Source organism: Thamnophis sirtalis, unplaced genomic scaffold, assembly GCF_051295495.1.
Source record: "Thamnophis sirtalis isolate CommonGarterSnake01/CBP01778 unplaced genomic scaffold, rThaSir2_p1.2 scaffold_4, whole genome shotgun sequence".
In the NCBI taxonomy this organism is placed as follows: domain Eukaryota; kingdom Metazoa; phylum Chordata; class Lepidosauria; order Squamata; family Natricidae; genus Thamnophis; species Thamnophis sirtalis.
This window is the reverse complement of record NW_028261384.1, coordinates 42,543,040-42,570,471: the sequence shown is the minus strand read 5'-3', so window position 1 is coordinate 42,570,471 and position 27,432 is coordinate 42,543,040. Positions and strand designations below refer to the sequence as shown.

General features: G+C 39.3%; 1 protein-coding gene across 1 annotated transcript in view; it reads left to right on the top strand.

Moving 5' to 3' along the window:
• Positions 1–27,432, top strand: part of JAZF1 (JAZF zinc finger 1) — a 161,919-nt gene that overhangs the window by 65,870 nt on the left and 68,617 nt on the right. Inside the window, exon 2 of the mRNA XM_014056910.2 lies at positions 26,663–26,735. Coding sequence (XP_013912385.2) covers positions 26,663–26,735 — 73 coding nt within the window. The remainder of the gene's footprint in view (positions 1–26,662; positions 26,736–27,432) is intronic.

Here is a 27,432-nt window from a genome sequence, read left to right as displayed (position 1 = left end):
ACGGAGGGAGGTAATCGGCAGAAGGCGGTCTCTCAAGTATTCAGATCCACTACCATGGAGGGCTTTATGGGTGGTAAGTAGCACCTTGAAGCACACCCGGAGATCAACAGGTAGCCAGCGCATCTCGCGGAGGATAGGTGCGCCCACAATCACTCACGCAGCCGCATTCTGGACTAGCTGAAGTCGCCGGATGCTCTTCAAGGGCAACTCCATGTAGAGCACATTACAGTATTCCAGCCTAGAGATCACAAGGGCTCGAGTGACTGTTGTGAGGGCCTCCCGATTCAGGTAGGGCCGCAACTGGTGCACCAGGCGAACCTGGGCAAATGCCCCCCTGGTCACAGCTGACAAATGATGGTCGAAAGTCAGCTGTGGGTCCAGGAGGACTCCCAAGTTGCGGACCCTGTCTGAGGGGTGTAAAATTTGACCCCCCAGCCTGAGTGATGGAACATTGGCCAAATTATTGGGAGGGAAACACAACAGCCACCCGGTCTTGTCTGGGTTGAGTACCAGTTTGCTAGCTCTCATCCAGTTCTTAACGGCCTCAAGACCCCGGTTCATCACGTCCACCGCTTCATTGAGTTGGCACGGGGCGGACAGATACAACTGTGTGTCGTCCGCGTATTGATGGTATTTTATCCCGTGCCTCCGAATGATCTCGCCCAGCGGTTTCATGTATATGTTAAATAGTAGGGGGGATAAGACCGAGCCCTGCGGCACCCCATAAGTTAGGGGCCTCGGGGACGATCTCTGCCCCCCCAACCAACACCGACTGCGACCTGTCCAAGAGGTAGGAGGAGAACCACCGTAAAACAGTGCCTCCCACTCCCACCTCCCGCAGTCGTCGCAGAAGGATACCATGGTCGATGGTATCGAAAGCCGCTGAGAGGTCAAGGAGAACCAGGATGGATGCATCCCTGGTTCTCCAGAGACCATCTGACAATGTGACCAAAGTGGTTTCTGTGCTGTAACCAGGTCTGAAGCCTGGAAGGGGTCAAGGTAACTAGCTTCCTCCAAGGACCGTTGAAGCTGGAAGGCCACCACCTTCTCAACAACCTTCCCAACAAAGGGGAGGTTGGAGACTGGATGGTAGTTGTTAAGAACGGCTGGATCCAAGGATGGTTTCTTCAGGAGGGGTTTCACCACCGCCGCTTTAAGTGCGGCGGGGAAGTGCCCCTCCCGAAGGGAGGCGGTAACGACCGCCTGGATCCAGCCTCGTGTCACCTCACTGCTGTTGGCAACCAGCCAGGAGGAACACGGGTCCAGTATGCAGGTGGAGGCACTCACAGCTCGTATGGCCTTGTCCACATCCCCTGAGGCAACATCCTGGAACTCAGCCCAGAGATGGTCTGCCAAGTTATCCCCCTGTGTCTCGGCTGGATCTGCAGAGGTGGAGTCCAAGTCCGACCGAAACCGATCAACTTTGTCCGCCAAGAACTGGACATACTCCTCAGCCTTACCCTGTAGGGGGTCCCCCGCATCCCTCCTATTTAGGAGGGAGCGGGTTATCCTAAACAGGGCGGCTGGGAGGGACTCAGCGGACGCAACCAAGGTGGCAATATGTGTTCTTTTAGCTGTCCTCAATGCCCTGATGTATTCCTTGGTGCAATGTTGTCAGAAGTGCTCGGTTCGCTTCGGACTTATCGGACCTCCACAAGTGCTCTAGGCGTCTCCTCCGGTGCTTCTTCTCCCGGAGCTCCTCGGTGAACCAAGGAGGCCTCCGGGATCTGCCGACCCGGAGGGGCCATAGTGGCGCAATCCAGTCAAGGGACTCTGATGCCGCCGAGTGCCAGGCAGCAGCCAGAGTCTTCGCCGAACTGTGGGCGAGAGTATCAGGAATAACCCCAAGCTCCGTCTGGAACCTCAAAGGGTCCATAAGTCGCCTGGGGCGGAACCACCTGGTCGGTTCCTCCTCCCTACGGTGGGGGTTTGGCCTCCGGAAATCAAGCCTCAGTAGGCAGTGGTCTGACTACGACAGGGGTATGATCTCATTACCCCTCAGACCAAGATCACAAGTCCACTGCTCCGAGAGAAATACGAGGTCGAGCATGTGACCCGCTGAATGAGTTGGGCCCTGAATTACCTGGGTCAAGCCCATGGCTGTCATGGAAGCCATGAGCTCCTGTGCTCCATCAGAGTGTTCACCGAGCGAAGGCAAATTGAAGTCCCCCAAAACCATAAGCTTGGGGAACTCAATTGCTAGCTCGGCTACCGACTCGAGGAGCGAGGGGAGGGCTGCTGCAATGCAGTTGGGAGGCAGGTACGTTAGCAGCAGACCCGCTTGACCCTTGAGGTCCATTAATGTGTGATGGCTACATTTAGGCAAAATGGTTAGAATTCCAGGTACATAATTATTTGCAAAATAATGTCAAAGCTATCCTAGGATTACAGAGACATACAGTTTATAATCACTACTGTTGTAGTAGAAAAATGTCATATTTATGAATAGGAGTGGGGCAAAAGGAGAGCACTAGGGTATATAGTATGTCCCCCTCCATAATAATCTCAACTGATAGTAAAGTGATTACTAGAAGGGTATGTGTTTGGCTTTCATCAATTTTAAATTGCAGGTTCAAGATTTGATCTGGAAAAAGCATCAACTTTTGAGGAAGTATTTAACTCCTTGTAGCAGCTTCATTTCTGATATAATGAGATTATTCTTCTTGCATTTCTTTTATAACAGAGAGAGCAGAAATACACAACAGCCTCCAAATTGCTCAACAAAATGCCCTGTAGAAAAATAATGTTTAGGGGGATATCATACTCCAACACAGAAATAAAAATTGTTTGAAAAGTTAGCATTTAAATTTGCCATTTGTTTCTTGATCTGGCAGGCTGGCTGGCATAGTTCATTGTTGAGGATAGCTTGTCCTAGAACCAAACCTATGGTTTGCATTTCAAAAGTGACAGATCTGTCATGATTCACTGGCAAGTTTAACTTCTTTGGGAAATAGTACTAAAGAATACAATAGCAGATGTAAACTTCTTGAACGAGATATCTTTGTGAGCTCTGCACACTTAGAAGTGTGTGTATAAGGCTGCTATTCATATAACAGATATAAATAGTCTGCATATTATAGTAAAAGTAATCCTAACATCAAGTATGCTGCCGAGATTTACTTATGCACTCAGTTGATAGCAAAACTGAGAAGTAATAGGAAAAAATGAAAGATTTTTTAAAAACCCTAAATATTAAATGGACAGGTCTTGTACCAATGCCAAAACTCAATAGCTTCTCCTGGCATAATGAGAGTCCATCACCCTAAACCTTTCCCATATATGGAAGAATTTCAGTGTTGTTTAAGTCCCTGCCAAATCAAATTATGCTGTACTAGAAAGTCCTATCAAATGGTCAGAATGATTCATATCTCTCCACAATCATTCCAATGGCCTAATTTGATCGATGTGTTGAACTAACAAGTAATATTTGATTCAAAGAGGTGATTTGATTGATCCCCTTTAGATTGAATCTCTGATCTAATCTTTCCACAGATCTAGTAGCTATTAATGCTTTTACAAATAGCCAAACATTTAGTACCTTTTTAGAAATTGCCAGATGCTTTTACAAATAGCCAAACATTTAGTACCTTTTTAGAAATTGCCAGTGGTGTGCATATTTTTTATTTTATGGATCACTTTTTTAAAATCAACACCACACTAAAATCTAATGGAATGGAATTAAAGAAATGGTCTGATGACAGAATTTTAGTCTTCAGTCCCATATATACAATATCTGGCAGCACAGGACAGAATACATATTTGATGGATGACTTTAGTAGACTTTTATTATCCATAGTTGTAATGTTAAGTTTGATTCATAGCAAGTAAATTATCCCACCATTTAACAACTGAATAAATATATAGCTACATACTTACTCCATTGATGAGATAAGCTGGCTAGTTTATGGTCTTATATATGCTCTCTAGAATAGAGAATAGTCGCCAAAAGCCAAGAGGTTTGACTGCTAGCATTTCATAAATCCTTGAAGACCTGGATATTCCCATGGGGCCTGGGGCCTAGAAGTAAATTGAGCCCATTACAATGAATTTTTGCTTTTTATAATTGGAGTCAGGTCTTATTTCATTAAAGGTTGTTTTGTTGGGGGGGGCTTGGTTTTCAGCACATGGGCTAGATGACCGTTTTGCGTGTTTTCTAAATGTAAGGAAGTAAGGATGATGACCTTGACTGAGATAGACAACTCATTATCAATGCAACAGAGAATAGATATACAAAGGAAGCTGAACATATGTGAAAATGGATCAAATAACGTTCTTTATCACATGACTATAAAAAGGGGAAGCGGTACAGCGCAATCAACCCAGCAAGATTCTGTTTTTAGATCCACTATCAATACAAGTAGTTTTAGCCTTCTGGAGTTCAATCCTAATCTAATATCAAGGGTCTGCCTGGTGGAACAGCCAATTGGTGGGATGAAATGTGTGAATGATGCCATGCCTAACATCGATAATGCTACCGCTTTTATTTGTTTTCTCACTAATCATGTCACCAGTTTTTAACAGCTCTCTTGGATAGGGAAAAGCTATCTGTGGATTGTATACGGTATGTCTCTTGGGTTTCAAGATACACACACACAGACAGACAGACAGACACACACACACACACACACAAACACACACACACACACCATGTGCAAACTAGGAGTTAGAATCAATACATCTTCTCCTACCTAGCATTTCCTCAAAGTGTTAAGATTGCAAATAACATTATTATCAGGGAAGTGTAGAATTCTAAATTATTATAGATTGCTAGGTTGGATAAGGCTGTCTCTGATAGTTTATTCTTTTTCTATCTATTCCAGGTTTTTGAGCCTATGGAATGTATACCTTAACATTTTGATTATGTCCTATTTTTCTTTATTATATTATTAGAGTCAAACACACCAGCCATTTTACCAAGATTACAATTTGAGAAATGCCAAAAGGGTAGGGAACTTTTTCAGCCTTTCCATTTGGCAGTATTTTGCTCTTTAAAAGATACTTTATGACCTGCAGCTTTAGCTCAATTAGCACTACTTGACAGATGCTACTTCAGCATTTTTACTCTAAGCCAGAATAAATGTCAAGGGTTTTATGTTACTAGTTCAAGGTGCTTTATGTGTGGATAAAATAAAAAGTTTGAGATTTACCATTTTTTTAGGGTGGCAGGCAGTAAGAGCTGCAGGAAAGTTTCTTTGGAAGTGGCTAGGTTTTTTTGGGAAAGGGAATATATTATGAACATTTTTATAGCCATCTTAATATAGCACTACATCTTTTAAATAATTTTCTGAACAAAATTGAAATGATTCCTATCTATATTTCTTTCTTTTTAAAAAAAGGAAAACTGTAATAATATCTTTAAACACTAATATTGTAGTATTATGTCTAGCTGCCAAATGTTCCTGCTTGAATAAAGAATATTATAATCTAACCATATCAAACTGCTAAAAATCCATGAGAAAATGATATGTATAAATGCAATGTTGTGACTAATCCTTGCAGGCAGGATATTATTGTGAGTACCTATATTTTCCAATCAGTCAACTCAGTGATTCTGCTGCTGCTGAGTATAAGAATAACTAGAAGACAATGGTTCTTAGGGCATTTATCAACCCCTATAGAAGAACAGATATGTTTCTCTCCAGAATAAAAAAAAGAGATGGGGGTAGGGGCTGTAGAAGAGCACTTTTAAAATATATATATATATAGATAGATATGAGGTATTTGAAATTCTGGCTCGTAATGACTTGCAAATTTCAAAAAAATTCATTTTTGGGGATATTACATGAGTTATAATGTAAATTACATTGTGCATTGTTCTATTCTGCGAGCTAATATTTTTTGCATTCTACAAGGGAATCAAAAAATGCTGTTCTGCATAAGTATTCATAAAAAATGTAACCAATACTGATAAATCCTTAATAAAGCTGCACTGCAGGCCTGCTGCAGTATTTTAATCTTTCTCTATTCATATGCATTTTGTGCATGTTTTACCAGTTATAGTCAATTATAGATTCCTGAGTATAGTTTTAACAAATCACGTGTACTTAGATTCCACAACATGCTAAAAATATGGGATTCATCTTTTTTTAAGGTGAAGGAAAATTGATACCATTTGCTGCATACATTAGAACATTCAAATGTGTCCTGTCTCAAATGATAGAAAACTTTGTTGACAGTTTTCAACAATTTAATAAATTAAATGTGCCTCCAAAGTACATTTCAAAAATTGCCATAGTAATACACTAATATACTAATGGCAAAATTAAGCGACATTATAATGTATCAGTTTGTAAAACCAAGTCACTAATCTGGAGATTTACTAGGTTTTCTTGAATCTTGATGTAGTTAACCAAAAATCTATTACTGTAAGAATGGATAATGCAAAACATGTTTGATGCTTTGAAATTTTAAATAATCAGAGACATTCTCTAAGGTTTGAATCAAAACGATTTCTGAATTTCGAGATGTTGTTATTTGGGTAGCTTCCTTTTCTTGCTCCTTTTCTAATTCATTTTTTCTTCAAACAGTTGACATGCACAATTATTTTCTTCAAACAATTGACATGCATTATCTTTTGAAAAGTTCCTTGGTTTCAAAACAAGTGTATCAAATGAAATAGGACTTACTTAATAATAAGTATTATAGAAAGTAAGAACAGAGTTCATCTGCACTTAGTTCTAGAGTTCATCTGCACTTAGTTCTGGCTGCGTGGTGTATTCTTGCACATTATTTAATTATTTGCTTAAAAGATTTAGATACTTTGTTGATGGCTTGTTTTTGGTTTTCCTTCTTTTCTTTTTTCCACTTCTTTGCCCCTGCACTTACCCCTTAAGATTCTGGGTGGTGTATCCTTCATGTTTGATATATTAATGTTGAATTTTATTGTCACCGTTCCTATACATCGCCTTTCAAACCTTTCATTTGTTTGTTTCTTAAGCTTCAAGATCTTGTAAAGCTGTCACCATTGTGGCTGAACATTAAGCACTTCCCATTTTGCTCTGGGCTGTTGAAATAAATTTAGACCAGGTGCTCTCCTGTAACAGAAGCCCTTGATGCACTGTGCTAGCAAGCCAGAGAGCAGGAATTGGAGAATACAATTAAAACATTTTTGATGTTGTTAAGGATTTCCATTAAATCCAAATTGCTGGACTTGTGGCATGTTGAGAATCTTTAAGATATCGTCTAAGATGGCATGAAGCATGTTATTTAAGTCCCAGATAGGCATGTTTAAGAACATGTCAATTCTGTCTTACTAAGTGAATACATTATAGTGTAAAAATGGCTGTCCAGTAAGGCAGTAAAATGGTTTGAAGAAGGTGCTTTACAAAACGTATGAATAAGAACAAAGCATTCCACTGGCTGAATGGTTAAAGCAGCTGCTTTGAACTTTTGATGGTCCACATATGTGTATATTGTCAATTGCTTTGCTTTTGTTTCTAAAAATGTTTTTTGCACATATACATACTGCCTGGAAAGCCTTGAAGCAGCTGCATGAAGAACACAGAAGAACAGAGATGGGTTTTGAAAAGGATATATTACTCGTGATAACATGCTTTATGAAATATTTTTCTAATATTTAATTATTTGCAGGGCTATAACATCCTCTTCTTTCATATTTCCTAAACATACTATATTTAACATCCAAGTGTGTTAGGTTTGATGGATAAAGAACTTGAAAAAAAGGAATTTTGTTATTATATATGTTGACAGTAGCAAGAATTTGCTGTTTGTTTCTTCTATATTTTTACCTTATAATGAAACTTTATTTTAAAAGAAAACATGCAGGTATGAATTTCTCAAGCTTCCATGTTTGTGGTTTTTCCCCATATGTATGTTTTCAATATTATTATTTAACAATGTATTGGTAAGACTCTTCTATGAAGCTAGTTTTCATTTTTTCTGCACAACATTTGTTTTCATTTAGCAGCAAATCTCTTTGAATTTGTGTAACAACTTCAAAGTAAATGTACATATGATAATAGGCAAAAAAATAGGATAGAGGGGAAAAAAGCATCACAAATTGTATTCACCTCCACTATGCAAAAGGTACAGAAGAAGGAGAAATGAGTAGGTGGACATTGATAAGTAAAATGGAAAGCATCCACCTGCAGACAATAATGGAAAAAAATGTCCTGGAATTTTGTATCATCCATAAGATTCTTCTTCCCTTAAATAAATGATATGGGATGTTTTATTTTAGCAGCTTAGACCATTAACAGGTGTGAAGAGAAAGTTGCTGCTCTCATAAAATTCCAAATCTATGTTAAAGGAATATTTTTTACTAGGCCAATTAAAATTCATGAAATAGTAAAAAGCAGCTTTGTGCAAATGATTGCATGCTACTTGATAAAATGTAAACAGTAAGAAAAAAATCAAGAGAGAAAGAGGAGAAAATACAGCTCACATGTTGATCTGTAATGCATATATCTGTAATATTATATGATAATTACCACATAAATCTATTTACTTCAATATATAAAAAGTAGAAGATATAATGGATTATGATCTCTTGTTGACTGATCTCTTGCACTAACAACTATGTTACTGTATTTTTCCAAGTACATAGTTCTTTTAAATGGATTAGCTAGTATCTAATACCACTGGCAGTATATAATTATGTATTTTAATCTTTGGAAAACATGACTCAAGGAAAATGTTTAAGACCATATTCATATACTGTACTATACCATACTTTTATGAATAGAGCTTGTTAACAAACCTATAATTAGCTGGTCTTGATTCCTACAACATCCAAAGCAGTGGTGGGTTTCTAACCTGTTTATTACTAATTTGCTGAGAGGGCGTTTTGCACCAGTTACCAACTGCCCTGCAATCATATGATTGCCAATTGAATTGAGTTGAAGTCAACTGAACTTAATTTTATTTGGCTAAGTGTGATTTGACATACAAGGAATGTGTCTCCAGTACAGGAATACTCAGTGTATTCTCAGAGGCACTCAGGGGCAGAGAAAGATGGGGGTAGGGCCAGTCAGAGGTGGTATTTACTGGTTCTCTGAATTACTCAAAATTACCCAGTTCTCCAGAACTGATTAGAACCTGCTGAATACCAATTCTGGGGCTACCTTTGAAGAGCATTCAGAAGCTACAACTGGCACAGAGTGTGGTGGTGTGGGCAGTCTTTGAGGCTTCTATGGTGGCTCATATTACACTGCTGTTCCATGAACTGCACTGGTTGCTGGTTTGCTTCCTGGTGCAATTCAAGAAGTTGGTTATTGGCATGGATCCAGATTACTTGAAAAATTGCCTCACACCAGACCTGCTCCACTCTTTCCAGCAGAGAAAGAATGCTGTGTAGCCTATTGGTCAAGGATTTCTGGCTGGCGGGGTCCAGGAGACCCCGCCAGCCAGATTTCTGCTGTGGCTTCAATCCTTTGGGACATCTTGATCCCCAGGGTAAGATCTGCTCCCATCCTTCTGTAAAAGCTTGGAGACCTCAATCTGCCAATTTTCTTGGGATCCCAATGAGAGACTTTCACACTGGAAGTGGTTGATGGACCAATAGCAGATATCCCGCCTCCCCCTGCACATCCTGCTTTCTCCCTTCCCATCTTTTAATTGTCTCTGTATGTGTGTCTGTTTGTGTGTGTGTGTGTGTGTGTGTGTGTCTGTGTGTGTGTGTGTGTGTGTGTGTGTGTGTGTGTGTGTGTGTATGAGAGAGGGAGAGAGGGGGGAAATGGTTTTACTTCTTTAATCTTGTAAACCACATAGATTACAATGAGATGGGGTGGGGCAAAATCAGTCAATCAATTAATCAATCATCAACAATTACTGGTACTAACACGAACACATTTTTTTCCTGTGTAAGCATTGCATATGAAGATATCTGAAAATTGTTCTGTTTTGGGGTCATTTATAATTCCCTGTATAGGTACAGTGGCAGTCAAAACAGGACTTTATGGCCTTAGTTCAGGGAAGTGCTTTCTCAGGGTAGTTTTGTGTTTGACGGATGGGTGGATAACTGACACTGGCATCTTCTGAGTGGAAGGATGACAGGCTGTAAAATTACTTACTGTGATTTAAAGTTCTATGAAAAAATAGCACAGATATAAGATTAAATGATGTTGTTCATATCTGACATTCCATAAGCCTTTAATGTGCTGCTCTCTCATTGTAATTGCAGGAGAAGGTAGCAAAGTTACATTACTGTCTGCAAAACCATCAGAAATACAATATTATCCATGATTCATTTCACAACTATGCAACATGGGAAAATTCAAGATAATGGGTATCTGGGAATATAAGAAAGTAATTTATTTGAATTATATTCAAAATACATTTAACTCTGTATTTCAGGCATGTCTGCATACAAGTGTTAAAGTGTTATTTCCACCAGGCCTCTAAAATGTACAGTGCTTTCTAGATGCTTTGGGATACTTATTATAATAGCTTTCCTTATCTTGATGCTATTTACCCATTGGCATTATTTCCAGGATTCCTAAGATGGCTGGGAATTCTGGAACTGCAGTCTCAATGTATTTGGAGAGCAGAAGGCTGGATCAAAATACCTGTACCTAGTGGATCAAACTTGTCTAACCTGTCCTCACAGTGATTAGATAAGATGATCCTATAGATAAGGAATACAAATGTGAAAGTCTTGCATCATTATAGTGTTACTGTTATTGTTAAATGCTAAACCAAATAGCAAAAAAGTAGAAATAAACACAGTAGCATCTATTTATAAAAGTATATACAAAATAATTACAATAACAATGTAGCATAACTTTAAAGGAATTCATTTTGGTGTAGTGATTAAGACACAAAGCCAGCTGGGTGCTAGCTGCCCTCTCTGAGCCCTGGGACAAGCAGCTTCTGAAACTTTGGGAATAAAACTGCAGGGAGTTGTCCAAACAAGTTGCCAGGAATCAACAGCGATTCAAGGCATAAATAAATGACAACTTCAAAACTAATCATGATAACAAAAATGGGATAGGAAAATTATATTGAAAACATTAAAAAAAACTGCTTCAAATTTGACAATATTTCTTGAAAGTCTTCATTGCTTCTTCATCAACATTTGAATTAGTTTAGCTTTGTAGTGGGATGGAATGTGCAATTTCATTGTTCCAGAATTCAACCTCTATTTAGAAGGGGGGGAAAGTATTACTGGATTCGAAGCACTAGTTAATTTGTGCAAAATTTCCATCCTCTGAAACACCAGAAGCAGCAATAGATCAGGAAATGAAAAAAAAAAACCAATGTTAAAGCTGAATAGACTGCCAAGTCTCTAAGCACTCAATCCCGACAACACCGAGTGGCTATTGATGCTCCCTCCCAAATATGGTCCAGCTATTCCATCCCTTAGCCTGGGGGGTGAAATCATACACCCCTCAGAGAGGGTTTGCAATTTGGGAGTCCTCCTGGATCCGCAGCTGACATTAGAACATCACTTGTCAGCTGTGACCGGGGGGGGGGCTTTGCCCAGGTTCGCCTGGTGCACCAATTGCGACCCTACCTGGACCGGGAGGCCCTTCGAATAGTCACTCACGCCCTCGTCACCTCAAGACTGGATTACTGTAATGTGCTCTACATGGGGCTGCCCTTGAAGAGTGTTCGAAGACTTCAGTTAGTCCAGAACGCAGCCGTGTGAGCGATTGTGGGTGTACCTAGGTACACCCACGTTACACCTATCCTCCGCGAGCTGCACTGGCTGCCCATTGGTCTCCAGACACGCTTCAAAGTGCTAGTCGTTACTTTTAAAACCCTACCTGGCTACCTGAGAGACCGCCTCCTGCCAATTACCTCCTAAAGACCGATTAGATCGCACAGACTAGGCCTTCTCGGGATTCCAGCCAATGTCAGCTGGCGACTTCCCGGGGGAGGGCCTTCTCTGTTGCAGCTCCGGCCCTCTGGAATGATCTTCCCGTTGAGATCGGGACCCTTACTACACTTCCGGCCTTCCGTAAAGCAACTAAGACCTGGCTGTTCCGGCAGGCCTGGGGCTGTTGAAGTATCCAGCCCCACTTTAAGGTATGAATGTTGTTGTAATTTTAAATTGTTGTATTGTCTTATATATTCCCCCTCCCTTTTTTATTGTAAGCCGCCTGGAGTCTTCCGAGAGTGGGTGGCATACAAAACTAATAAATACAAATACAAATAAATCAAAGTTGGTAAATGCAGATTTAAACATTATGATTCTTTGTCATCTGACTTTTTATTAAATGCTTTTATTTAAACTAGTAGTTATGAAACAGTTTTCAATAGCATATACATACATATGCACTGATGTTTCAGCATATTAAAATTACTTTGATGTATTTTATAACTGCATAATCCTACCATTACTAACCACCCACACAAATCAGTGAAAAATGCAAAATCCAGATACTCTGCAGTTTGGCTTATTTTGCCTTATTAAGACATAACGCTTTCTTAATGGACTGCTTGAGCATTTTTATTGTTATAATAATGACTATACTTGAAATTCAACTGTAAGCCATTAAAGGCTGCTGCCATTTTATAGGACTATTTTTATATAATAGTCGGAGACTGTCTTCAGACATATTCTCATTTTGGAGTGTCTGTCTATCACACATAAACATTCTGTGAATATGTATAAAAAAACCTGTAAGTACAACTGTGTAACAAACATGTTAAGAGAAAACCCAATGCTCCAAGTACATTTTGTATCAAGCAGAATGAAAGGTGACTATGATGGAAAGATGCAGAAGTCAGATCAGTTTGACAATATTATGCCATCAATTATTAGCGAAGGTAAGTTGATTTCGTCCCTGCTTCAGTCTGACTTCTTCACTGAATCTATAGTACAAGAAAACTGAGTTCATACATTTGGCTAGCCCATGATATCATTTGTTTTGCTTGGGCATAGCATGTTGTGTGGTTTATTCACCTTGATTTATGGTCTGATGCTAAAAAAATAAATAAATATATGCAGTCTTATGAGTAAGGGCACACTTCTGGAAAAAGGATTAGCTTAGATAGTTTGTAAAGTTCATATTTAGCTTAAAAATAGAGGTAGATATATTTTTAAATTAAAGTAGGAAGAAATGTCTGCTGTCTTTTAACAACACAAAGTTATGAAAGTTATGGGAAAGATATTTTAAGATGTTTTAAGATTTAAGATGGTAGGCAGTGAATGCATGACAAAACAAATATCCAAAATGTATTATATTTTGGTTTATTGCAAAACATGTGCCATGTCATGTGCCATGACAGCTGAAAGCAATAACATTTATTACTTACCTAGATATATTCCTAACAAAGAGTACATACCTTATTATTTTATTCTAGAGATGATTAACGTGAGTATACACTGATTTTTCTCATTACAGCAGCCCACATTTCTTTCGTTTTCAGAAAGCCTGTAATTGGAAGTGGTTTGGAAGAGGTTTTTGAACTGCTATCTTGGCAGTTTATCCTGCAAATTGATTTCAGTTGTATATTTTTTATGTGTTTCATTTTAGGATTTGTTTGTAATTGCTTAAAATATTATAGGCCTTATTTCAACTAGGAGCTTAACTATTATACAATTGTAATGGTAGTTATTATAATGTTAAAAGAAAATATAATAATCTTGATGGTACTGTGCTATCAGGCTAATCCTACATAAGTGTATTTGTATTACTAATCGAAGGACCACAATGAAGATACTCTAAGTTGTTAACAATCAATTATCTTCAATATCATATTCAGTGTTACATAGTTATTTGTAATGCAATTTACAAAATGTAACAAAATATAATGTGAATGTACATAATATATTAGTAGATGTAGTTGTGTTTTTGTTACCTTTTGAGGTATAAGTTGTACTCCCATCATCCAAAGGCTGTTATGGCCATGCAAACTCATGGATACAGCTGCATTTGAGAACATACCCTTTTTAAACCTAAATGCCCCCAAAATCCAATGGAAACCACTTTCAAACAATATAGGTGCAATGTTTTGTGAAGTCTTACACTGTGAAATAGTTCTTTTGAAAAATGTTCTTATGAATAATGTTAAAATTGACAAAAGCATCTGATGACAATATGATTCTTCACATAAAGGAAGAGTAGCAACTGGTCTTCCAGCAAAGCAGGTTCCGTTCAGCTAAAGTTTTTTTATTCACATAAGTAAATCTAGGATTTACTATTACAGAGTACTTCTAAACACTTGCCAGGATTCCTGCACCTTCTGAGTGTTAGGTTTTGATAAACACACACCCAACATAGTGTTATTTTTTTTCTTTTCCCTAAATAAATTGGCACTGTATATATATTTTTCTGCAAGACAATTCAATTTTCCTATGCTCTAGGAAAATTTAAGATAATTTTGTTATTCAACGTAACCTAATTAAATTTAGTGCGATTTAATCCTGCCATGAATTTATATTGAACTGAAATATTATGAAATAAATCAGGGGTTACCACAAAGAAGAGGGAGTCAAATTATTCTCCAAGGCACCCGAGGGTAGAGGCAATGGGTGGAAATTAATCAAGGAAAGAAGCAACTTAGAACTGAGGAGAAATTTCCTGAAAGTTAGAACAATTAATCAGTGGAACAGCTTGCCTCCAGCATTGTGAATGCCCCAACACTGGAAGTCTTTAAAAAGATGTTGGATAGCCATTTGTCTAAATGATATAGGGTTTCCTGCCTAGGAAGGGGGTTGGACTAGAAGACCTCCAAGGTCCCTTCCAACTCTGCTATTGTATTGTATTATATTAGAAAAGCTGTAGAAGAAATGACAGTAAGTGCAACTGCCAATATATACCTTAATGCTAAAATAATGATAGATTGCTATTTCAAATCTCTATTGTAAAACATAATTTCAGGAAAAAAATGCCATGTGGGTAAATGGTATGTTTTTGTGTGGGTAAGAAATGGTATTTCTATTTTCTATATTGTAGAATTGCTGACCACAAGATGTCAGTATAGGACCAGTACCAGTTAAATTAATACTAGCTTGAAGAAGAAGTAGCTTTGATTTAGCCTATCATGTATATGTACATTAATACAATATGTATTTATAAATATAAGTATTTACTATTGCTTGTTCTTCACCAAATGCAATTGCTTTTTCCTGTATTAAATGAAAAGATTAATAAACTAATTTTTAATAAACAGTTTATTTAAAAATAATAATAAACAGGGACATAAACTTCTTCAATGATGCAGAGGCTGCCTTTTTCCAGAACATATGTTTAAGAGAATAGCATTTTAAAATTGTCTTATGCGCTCTACATGGGGCAGCCCTTGAAGAGCATTCGGAGACTTCAGCTTGTCCAGAATGCAGCCGCGCGAGTGATCGTGGGTGCACCTCGGTAAACCCACGTTACACCTGTCCTCCGCAAGCTGCACTGGTTACCGATTGGTCTCCGGATACGCTTCAAGGTGCTAGTCATCACTTATAAAGCCCTTCATGGTATTGGACCTGGGTACTTGAGAGACTGCCTGCTGCCAATTACCTCCCAAAGACCCATTAGATCACACAGGGCTGGCCTCCTCCGGGTTCCGTCTACCAGCCAATGCCATCTGACTACCACCCGGGGGAGGGCCTTCTCTGTGGCAGCTCCGGCCCTTTGGAACAAACTGCCCGCAGAGATTTGGACCCTCATCTCTCTCCAGGCCTTCTGAAAAGCCGTTAAAACCTGGCTGTGTCGGCAGGCCTGGGGTCGATGAGTTCCCTTCCCCTCTGGATTTGTGTGGCTGTTGGTTTTTAAATGCTTGTATTTGTAGTGTTTGTGTTTCCCTTTCCCCCCTTGGGTTTGTGCACCGCCCTGAGTCCCGCTGGGAATAGGGCGGCATATAAATAAAACTAAACCTAAACCTAAACCTATTATATGTGGTGGTCTGCTACAAATAGAACAACAGAAATTTTTTAAAAATGCAATCACTCTGTCCTAATTTAAAAGTTTTTAATAGTAATACAATTTTGATTAATATTGTGCTGAAATTGAGGTTTTAGGGGCGTCTTATCCCCATAATATTTTTTCTAGAGATTAATTGATATGTATGAGTAATTGATGTAAGTTTGGTTGAAATTGCTCGAGGAGTTCCAGAGTTATGCTGGAACACACACACACACACACACACACACACACACACACACACACACACACACACAACTAGATAGATAGATAGATAGATAGATAGATAGATAGATAGATAGATGATAGATAGATAGATAGATAGATAGATAGATAGATAGATAGATAGATTGATTGATTGATTGATTGATTAAATTTATTTGCTGCCCATCTAGTTGTTCAGGTGACTGAATCTTACATTATGGGTCAGGTTATCTTGCATCATGAGAACATGAACATTTAATAATTATAAAAATTATTACAATTATTAAAAAGTTAAATTAAAAAATAAGGGTTTGGAGGGGAGACATGGGAGTGCCTTCTCTGCTAGTGTACCAACTATCTCCAGCTCATATTTAGAAGCAAAATGGTCATGCAATTATTATTTTTTTATTTGAAAAAAACTGAGGTCTTAAAACAGATTATGAAGAAAACTTACTCAGATCAAATCAGTCTTACTCAAATTCTGTAAATAAATCAGTAATTTAAATTATTATATTTCAAAGGTGAATATTTTAAAATACAAGGAAACTAACATACAGTTCTCTTTTTTGTTTTCTGTATGGTTAAAAATCTATTTTTTGCGGCTTTAATACTTGGTCAGCATTGAAACTTTTGTTAGATTAACAGTAAAGGGTAGTGTATACAAATTCTTAATATTGCAATGAAAACAATAAAATAATGAGCTATTAACACTAGCTCAGGAAGCAAGTGATTTAAGGTGGTCAACAACTGACCTAATTAGAATAAATGAGAGCTGTGGCTGTTTTTGCATGCATTTATTTGTGAATGCTAACTTAAAGGTATGGCTTTTCCCAAATACAGATCTCCAGGTAAACAGAATTGGAAAGCCTTTTGGTTTGTGACTGACGTTGAGAAAACATTTTTCATCTGCAGATATTCCGGTATTTAAGACACTCAAAGTACAAGTAATCTTTAACTTACAACCATTCATTTAGTAACCGTTCGAAGTTACAATGGCACTGAAAAAGTGACATGACCGTTTTTCAAACTTACAACTATTGCAGCATCCCCATGGTCATATGATCAAAATCCAGACACTTAGCAAGTGATTTGTGATAATTTCAGTGTGTCAGGATCATAGTTATCTTTTGTAACCTAACAATCAAAGTCAATGGAGAAGTCACATTTAACAACAGTGTAAGTAATTTAACACTTAACAACTGAGAGACCGCCTTCTGCCAATTACCTCCACTAGACCAATAAGATCGCATAGATTAGGCCTCCTCCAAATTCCATCAGTCAGCCAATGTCGACTGGCAACTACCCGAAGGAGAGCCTTCTCGGTAGCTGCTCCGATCCTCTGGAACGAACTCCCTGTGGAGATCCGGACCCTCACCACCCTCCAGACCTTCCGCGCTGCCCTTAAAATCTGGCTGTCCCAGCAGGCCTGGGGCTAATGACTTTAACCCCACCTGAATGGTATGACTGTTGTGCTTTTATTAACAATGTACTGTCTTCTTGTTGTAACTTGTTTGTCTTCCCCTCCCCCTGAAATGTGAGCCACCCTGAGTCCCCTCAGGGAAAAGGGCGGCATACAAATGAAGTATAAATGAAATGAAATGAAATGAAATGAAATGAAACTGTGGCAATGAAGGTCATAAAATGGGGCAAGACTCACTTAATAACTGCCTCACTTATGCTAAGTTGAGGGCTACCTGTATCTCATATGAATGTGTTTAGGCTACTCTCAGTTAATTATATTACCTAATTAAGAAAAGCTGAAGGCCTGGGTTTAGCATTTTTATATATCTATTTTAGACTATTTATTAATAGAGTAGAATAGAATAGAATAGAATAGAATAGAATAGAATAGAATAGAATAGAATAGAATTCTTTACTGGCCAAGTGTGACTGGACACACAAGGAATTTGTCTTTGGTACATGTGCTCTCTATGTAGATAAAAAGATAAGTAAGTCAGTTTGTATCTTGTATGGAAAAAAAAATCAGTAATTGACTTCCTTCTACTACTACTTCTGTAAGATAACTTACTGCAAGTTGGAAAAACAGAGACTGACCTGACATTCAACAGATATCTGGTAGTTATTGTGAAAACGTAGTGCAAAGAATATGATAGAGGATCTAGAGAAAGAGACATGTGTGAATAAGTATAAAAGGATAAATATAGAAAGAATGGGTGTAACATAGTCCACAACAGAGACAATCTAGTCAGGAGAGAAATGGGAGTAGAGATATGTACTTGGCATTCTGACCAGCCATCTGTTATGGGGGAGGAGAGGCAGGATATAAGCAAGGATGTCAACATGAGAGAAGACAGGAAATCCCTTCGAAACTCCTAATGTGGCCATTGCTGGTATTTCCCATAGAACAGTCATTTTCTTTCCCGAACTTATTAACTCTGATGAATAAGACTAAGTCAGATACCAATGCCATTGGTATCTGACTTAGGTAACCATAACCTTTATATTTTTAAAGAAGCAGTCTCTACAGTTTTAATATAAACTCCATATCTGCATTATATCTGAAATCGAATAGTATGGCAATTATATAATGACCACATAAATGTGGGGTAGAAATTTTCATTTAGTTTATAGATCAAATGATGTAATGAACCTTTTGGGATTTTCCTTTTGGAACTAAAATTACTCAAACAAATTAATAATTTACTGCCAAATTTTGGCAATATGATCTTGGAGGCGCATTAACTGCATGCTGATTTTTCTTTTTTTGTTTTGTTTACAGTTGTATATGTTAAACTATCCCACAAACCCTTGACATTTATAACCTGGTTGAAAAAAAATAGGTGGGGATGATATACTCTTTCTTTTTCTCTGTAGTTTCAGTCTCTGTAAACTGCTTTTGATTTAACTACATTCGAATATAATAGGTAACTTATCCCTGAAAGAATACCAGAATTTGAGTGTTTGAAAACTATTTGAGAAAGAGTTTGTTGCAACTCTGTGGAGAATTTCTAACATGACCCATGAAAATCCCTAATGCAGTTCACACAGTTCATGTTGAGGTACAACAAATGAAAAACAGCAGGATGAAATACTTCCTCAAAACCAGTTTGCTGAAATAGACATCCCTCTTCATTTAAATAGCTTCATGTCATTACCAATAAGTAATTTTGATGACCCATTACTTGTCAATTAAGATTATATGTATATAATGTATATAAATTACATTTATGGCTTTAACTACTCTACTTTGCATTGGTATTGCAAAAAAGAGAAGACAAGCACACAAATTTTGCTTTTATTACAATAGTTGTTCTTTCAGACTGTAAAATCAATTTTGGAGATAAATGATTTTACTCTTCATTTTCCCTTTTCAAATGGGAATGTGCCATTGCGCCACATTAATTTTATACTTTAATTTTAAATTCAGATTTAGATCTGCAGATAATCTTTTGGAGCTGAAAAGAATTTTAAAAATAATAATAGTGGCATTTTTTTTTCTTAGAAAAAGGTTTTAATTAGGCTATACTGTCTCATTAAATAAAGCATGGGTTTTAAGTTAAAAATAGAATCACTTTGTTAATTAATGAAACAGATAATGCAATTCCATCTTTATTTCAATAAAAACTCTGAAATCTCTTACTTTCTTTTTTTAATTTATTTATTTTCAAAACAAACATATATTGTAGAAAGTATATCAGCTGGTTACAAAAAGCTTTTGTGCATCTCTTCCATCGTCATTAAATATAATGCATATTAATTCAAATATCTTAACTCAAATATTTACTATATTAACATCATCATACCTTCACTTTTATTTGACTACAGTTATTTAAATATCCTTCATCCTTAAGCATACCAAGATTCAATACATAACCACATACTGGCATTTCATTTACTTATTTGTAAAATCCTCCATTAACATTAAGTCCTCATATCCTGTTTTAGCTAAACATCCATAATATTTAATATCAAAATTTTCTAATCCACCATGTATATAATTTATTATCATTATCCTTTCTTTATTTAACTATATCCTATATCATAACATTTTCCCCCAATTAGTTAAAACTTAACTGTATATAGTTTTGTTTTTTATTATAATTATAATTATTATTGTTATTAATATTTATATATAGTCCAAAAATATTTCTAACCTTCCCTTCTCATATCCAATTACTTATCATAACAGCTCAACATTGTATATACATTACTATCATTATCCATTTTTATTTAACTATACCTATTATCAATGGATTTAACTAAGTTTAGCTAATTTTGAATTATACTCTTCCATCTATCAACCTGTATCTCTCCAATAACAGAACAATCTTATATCTACTGCCATTTGTGGATCCAATTCTCCAAACATCTTTTTGAACAAGTCCATACGAAGTAATCTTTGCACCTTCTTGTTTGTGGTATCTCTCATATGATGTTGACGCCCTCCTTTTGTTTCCTTTATCAGCTTGTCTTTAATTCTCAGCAGTGTTATCAAATGTTTTGCAAATAGTATTTCATAGTCCATAAGTTCTTTAGTGTTTTCTTCTCCTATGTCCTGTCCTTTGAAGTAAATTTTCTCTCCATTTAACTCCTCTTCGGATATTCCATTCTTTCCTCCCTCAGAAATAAACCAATTGTCACGAATATCAACAAGGTCAAATTCTTTATCTCAATTTTCCATTTCAAATTTTTGAATTTAGTTAGTTAATTAGTTAGTTAGTTTATTAGTTTTGTATGCCACCTACTCCCGGAGGACTCCAGGCGGCTTACAATAAAAAGGGAGGGGGATAAATAAGACAATACAACAGTTTAAAAATTACACCAACATTCATAATTGAAGTGGGGCTGGATACTTCAACAGCCCCAGGCTTGCTGGAACAGCCAGGTCTTAATAGCTTTGCGGAAGGCCGGGAAGGTAGTAAGGGTCCGGATCTCAGTGGGGAGATCGTTCCAGAGGGCCGGAGCTGCAACAGAGAAGGCCCTCCCCCGGGGGGGTCACCAGCCAACACTGGCTGGCAGATGGAATCCGGAGAAGGCCTAGTCTGTGCGATCGAATCGGTCTTTGGGAGGTAATTGGCAGGAGGCGGTCTCTCAGGTAACCAGGTCCGATGCCATGTAGGGCTTTAAAAGTAATGACTAGCACCTTGAAGCATGTCTGGAGACCAATGGGCAGCCAGTGCAGGTTGCGGAGGATAGGTGTGACGTGGGTATACCTAGGTACACCCACAATCACTCGCGCAGCTGCGTTCTGGACTAACTGAAATCTTCGAACACTCTTCAAGGATAGCCCCATGTAGAGCGCGTTACAGTAATCCAGTCTTGAGGTGACAAGGGCGTGAGTGACTATCCAAAGGGCCTCCCAGTCCAGGTAGGGTCGCAATTGGTGCACCAGGCGAACCTGGGCAAAGGCCCCCTGGTCACAGCCGACAAGTGATGTTCTAACTTGTTGGTTGACATGATGTGCCAGTGCCTAGAGGCTGTCAGGGTCTGGATGGGAGTTAACAAGCTTGTACTCAATCCAGACAAGACCGAGTGGCTGTTGTGTTTCCCTCCCAAGAATTTGGCCAGTATTCCATCACTCAGGCTGGGGGGTGAAAATTTACGCCCCTCAGACAGGGCGCGCAACTTGGGAGTCCTCCTGGACCCACAGCTGACCTTAGAACATCACCTGTTGGCTGTGACTAGGGGGGCATTTGCCCAGGTTCGCCTGGTCCACCAGTTGCGCCCCTACCTGAACCAGGAGGTACTCGCGACAGTCACTCACGCCCTCGTGACCTCAAGACTGGACTACTGCAATGCGCTCTACATGGGGCAGCCTTTGAAGAGTATTCGGAGACTACAACTCATCCAGAATGCAGCCTCGCGAGCGATTGTGGGTGCACCTCGGTACACCCATGTTACACCTATCCTCCACGAGCTACACTGGCTACCGATTGGTCTCCGGATATGCTTCAAAATGCTAGTCGTAACTTATAAAGCCCTTCATGGTATTGGACCTGGGTACTTGAGAGACCGCCTGCTGCCAATTACCTCCCATAGACCCGTTAGATCGCACAGGGTCGGCCTCCTACGGGTTCCATCTACCAGTCAATGCCATCTCGCTACCACCCAGGGGAGGGCCTTCTCTTTAGCAGCTCCGGCCCTTTGGAATGAACTCCCCGTGGAGATTCAGACCCTCACCTCTCTCCAGGCCTTCCGGAAAGCCATCAAAACCTGGCTGTGCCGGCAGGCCTGGGGTTGATGAGTTCCCCTCCCCTCTTGACTTGTATGGCTGTATGACTCTTGTGTGTTTTAATTACATGTATTGTGTTTGTATCCCCTTTTCCCCTTTTGAGTTGTTCGCCGCCCTGAGTCCCTCTCGGAGAAGGGCGGCATACAAATAAACTAAATCTTAATCTAACGTCAGCTGTGGATCCAGGAGGACTCGCAAATTGCGAACCCTCTCTGAGGGTCGTATGATTTCACCCCCCAGGCTAAGAGATGGAATGGCTGGACCACCTTGGGAAGGAGCATCAATAGCCACTCGGTCTTGTCGGGATTGTGTGCAAACCTGTTCGTTCCCATCCAGACCCAAACAGCCTCCAGGCATTGACACATCACTTCTATCGCTTCACTGAGTTGGCATGGGGCGGACAGATACAGTTGCGTGTCATCCGCATATTGGTGGTATTTAATCCCGTGCCGTCATATGATCTCACCCAGGGGCTTCATGTAGATGTTAAATAGGAGGGGGGACAGGACCAAACCCTGTGGCACCCCACAATTGAGGGGCCTGGGGGTTGACCTCTGCCCTCCGACCAACACCGACTGCGACCTGTCCGAGAGGTAGGAGGGGAACCACCGAAGAATGGTGCCTCCCACTCCCACCTGCCGTAACCGTTGCAGACGGATACCATGGTCGATGGTATCAAAGGCTGCTGCGAGGTCAAGGAGCACTAGGATAGAGGAATACCCCCTATCCCTGGCTCGCCAGAGATCATCGATCAGTGCGACCAAAGCAGTTTCCGTGCTGTAACCAGGCCTGAAACTGGACTGAAAGGAATCCAGATAATCGGTTTCATTCAAGGACTGCCAGAGTTGAAAGGCCACCACTTTCTCAACAACCTTTCCTACAAAGGGGAGGTTGGAGACTGGACGATACTTACTTAAAATGTCTGGGTCCAGAGAAGGTTTCTTCAGGAGGGGTCTCACCACTGCATCCTTTAGGAGGAGCGGGAAGGACCTCTCCCGGAGAGAGGTGTTAACTATCCTCTGGATCCAGCGACGTGTCACCTCTCTGCTGGTCGAGACCAGCCAGGAGGGGCACGGGTCCAGTATACAGGTGGAGGCACTCACCACTCCCATGGCCTTGTCCACTTCCTCAGGAGCGACAACTTGAAACTCGCTCCATAAAATCTGCTCAAAATCTTTCCCCATTACCTCGGCTGGTACCGTGCAATTGGAGTTCAGATCTGTCTGAATCCGAGCGACTTTATCCGTTAGAAACTGAACAAATTTTAAAAAGTGGGTATGGACATCCAACAGTCACACCATTCACACCACCTAAATAAAATTTGCGGAGCACTGCGCTAGTGCAATTTAAAGTAAACAGTAGTGCGGAAGGAGGAGGGAGAGCTGCTCCACCCTTCTCCCTTCCTCTAAGTCCCGAAAAGAAACCCAAAGGCCAAAGTTCCAAGGTCCATGTTGGGTGAGATGGTTGCAAATGGAGGGGGGCAGGGCGTAAACGCCAGATTTTAACAAGCGGTAGCTTTGCAGTCTCACCCCCGCCAGATCAAGGTGTAATCCAAAACAAAAGCCAACAATGGTCCATAGAAGGTATGTAGATGGTATGCAGGGGAATGTCTTGTCTTCCCCCTCTCCTATAGGCCTGAGCGGATCCAAAGTCTGGGGGTGGTTGGAACAGGTCAAGAAAGAGGAGTGGGTGTCGGTTGTTAAGATGCCAAGTCCCCACCCGTATTTCTGCCATCCTCTATCGCTCCTTCCATAAAACGAATGCACTGCAAATACACAGTCCATGGCGTTCCTGAGAGTTGTAATTAGGTAGGCGCTGTCCGAGTTGGTGTTCCAGGGGCAGTGACAGGTGGCAATGCGGTTAGAGGAGGTCGGATGTTGAAAGGCCAAAATCAGATGGTCACAGGCCAGGATAGTGGAGGGCCAGTGCTAGGCAAGGGAACAGGAGGAGGCTCCACAGCAGCAAAGGCAAACAAAAGGAAAGATATTGCCTAAGACGCAAGGAGCGAAGGGAAGAGGCTGCAACAACGAGGGAGCCGAGCGAAATTGAGGGAGGGGGGCATCCAAGAAGGGCTACGGCGGCGGCAACCATAGCCAGCCGCCCGATCCACCCGGTCCTGGTCAGTCCAGATAGATCCCCGCCTCTCCGGGGCGATGATGATGAGTCATAATGTCAGATTAATGGGGCCCCCAAAGTTCACCGCTCGGCTAGATAAACCAGCAGTTGCCGAAAAACAAGGTAGAAACGCCGCCGTCATCAGCGCAGCGCTGCCATCTTCCCCTCCAAGCAGCACGAGTAACTCCAAGGCTGCCCCGAGTAACTCCGAATTTCCATCTTCTTATTTTATATTTGATGAACATCCTCAGTTTTTTCCTCACAATTTGTTGCCAAATACACCAAATAATCCAATTTTCTCTCAAATCTTTCCTCTGTATCAAACACCCTCTTCAAAGCTGAAAGTATCGCTTGGAGAGATGCTTGAAGAGACGCCATGTTTATACGCAGTTGTATTTTTTTAAAAAAGCTCGGCAAGGCTGAAACATTCGCAAGTAAAAGCAGACTACAAAGGGACAACTGTACATTCTTATCAGATCTTAAGCGAGAACAGCCAAGCAGTAAAAGTGTCAAGATGTAAACAGTCAATTTGTAGTCAATTTGTAGCTTACAGAGAGTCAGAAGAAATGTTAGAGTAATCCATCCATTTGAAAAGGTTTACTTAGAATCAATCCATGTAAATAACATTTAAAAAGTAAGATAACCACTGTCCAAAACCATTAGAAAGATCAAAATCGCTGCTAAGTTCTTCTATTCTATGATTTAAGTTAGTTTTTAAAAAAAATTAGGCAGTCCGTTTTTCTTTAAACAATAAAAGTTTCTTACCAGCTAAACACTTCTCCTCCAAATTGCCCTGAGTTTGTCAGCCTTGAAAGATTGGAATTTTTACTGCCAGCAGAAGACTTTAGACCTGCTTTTCTCGAAGATTTTGCAATATCCCCAAGATCAGCAAGATGTAATCTTCCTGTTCACCATCTCTTCGGCATGATTTAGGTCCGTTGGGAACCCCCAGCAATAAAAGTATTGAGTGCAATCTCAAAGCTTTGAGATCGCACGTCATCTCGTCACGGCATCCAGGCTCCGCCCCCAAATCTCTTACTTTCATTGAACCAAGAGTTTTTACTGTATTTCCAAGAAATCACACCATTCTATAGACAACCAAACTAAAAATTCATTATGGGATCAGATATACAATTTTTCAATAATATAGAAATGCATTTTATAATATATTGAAATAATATGATGCAGCTATTCACTTTTGTTTTGTTTGGCTTGTTTGTTTTGACCATATAGCTATTTTTAAGAATCCTATAAGTGTTGATGATACTGTGCTTTTTCCATTTATTATTAAAAATTATATGGCTTTTTTCTGCAGCTTACAAACTTTTGACACTTGAAATTTTCATCTGAAGAAAGGAGCTCACTACTGAGGAGAATTGACCAAACTTTATTCAATGATCACTGGGTGCCTGCTTTGCAAGAAAGAAGGGCCCTATACAATAGAAAAGCAGAAATCTTTATAAAGTTTGAGGTTGAGGGGCAGGAAATCTGAAGGAGCTGATTCATGCATTTTGAGCAAGTAAGATAAGTGTTTAAACCAAAGGAAAATGTATTTGTAGAGTAAGGCTGCTAAGAATTCCATAGTTAAGAGGATAAATGTTAAGATGAACATGCACGCTTGATTGGGATGAAATAGTTGTGATTTCTCAGCTCCCGTTTCATAGAGTATAAGATCAAAAGGCTATTTTGTCAGCAGAGACATACCTGTGTTTGAGCTATGCATTGGCCTGGGATTGGTCTAGTTTACATATGCAAATATGGTAGTGGTGGGGAAACAAGGATAGCAGAGTGAAATGAAGAATTTGCAATCGGGGCGAAGGGAAGAGGAAGGAAAGAAGGAAAGAAGACAATTAAGAGGGGGGGTTAGAAAATAACGTGTAGCTTAATTTATTATTATTATTATTTACCATATAATTGTTGCAGTTTATGTTACATGTTTGTAATAAAGAATCATATTATTACTTTAAAATGCACTATTGCAAATTATGAACACCATAAGAAACAATAGTGCCAAATTAAGAGTCAAACGTCTTAAACAATCGATAATTAGCTTTTGTCTGATGTAACAGTGTAATAAGGCAAATCTCTTTCCGTAACATCTGCTAATACAAAAAATAGTCACCACTATGTTTTGCATTCTTGATCTTTTTTCTACACACTCCCTTTCATTGCTAATGAAGGTAATCTAAGTATGTGGGATATCTTCCATAGATGTGAAATACTTTTGTGTCTTTGTCTGGGCTGCATGTTGAGAAAAGAGGTTTCAAGTGTGCTTAATCTGCATGATACAACAAACTCTAATCTGTTTGTATACTTTGAATTCCAGATACGGACCCACGTGTATTAGAAAAACAAGAATTGCAACAACCCACATACGTTGCTCTCAGTTACATTAATAGGTAAGCTGTTCTGTGTATAAATTAAAATATGTGTACATGTTTATAATGTCTGCTTGTTAAAGGACTTGTTGCAATACATTTCAAATGGGATAGGAATATAAATAATTTTGCTAAGGTCTATAATTTTGAAGCCTCATAAATGTAGCTTCTACCAAACATATGTTATAGTTACTTCCAAATTTGGAGGAGGTTTTATTGGATTTTTTTAAAAAGATGAAATAGGTCTGTTGAGTTATTAGCAATAGCACTTAGCAATAGCAATAGCACTTAGATTTATATACCGCTTCATAGTGCCCTCTCTAAGCAGTTTTAGAGTTATCATATTACCCCCAACAAACAGAGTCCTCATTTTACCACCTTAGAAGGATGGAAGGCAACCTTGAACTGGTGAGATTTGAACTGCTGAACTGTAGCTACCAGTCAGCTGAAGTAGCCAGCAGTACTGTATTCTAACCACTGCGCCACCTCAGCTCTATATATTAGAATACATTGATTTCAGGGGGAAAATGAATTGTTTTAGCAAGGAATTCTGACAAAAAGATCAGAAATGGCCTTCATGGCCTACAAATAAGGATCCATTGATTCTATGGGTTTTTTTATTTTTTTATAGCTTTTTTGTATTAACACAAATTCATATTAATTAAGTAATTAGACATGGATGTCCTGGATAAAGGGATTAGAAAAGTACCTACAACTT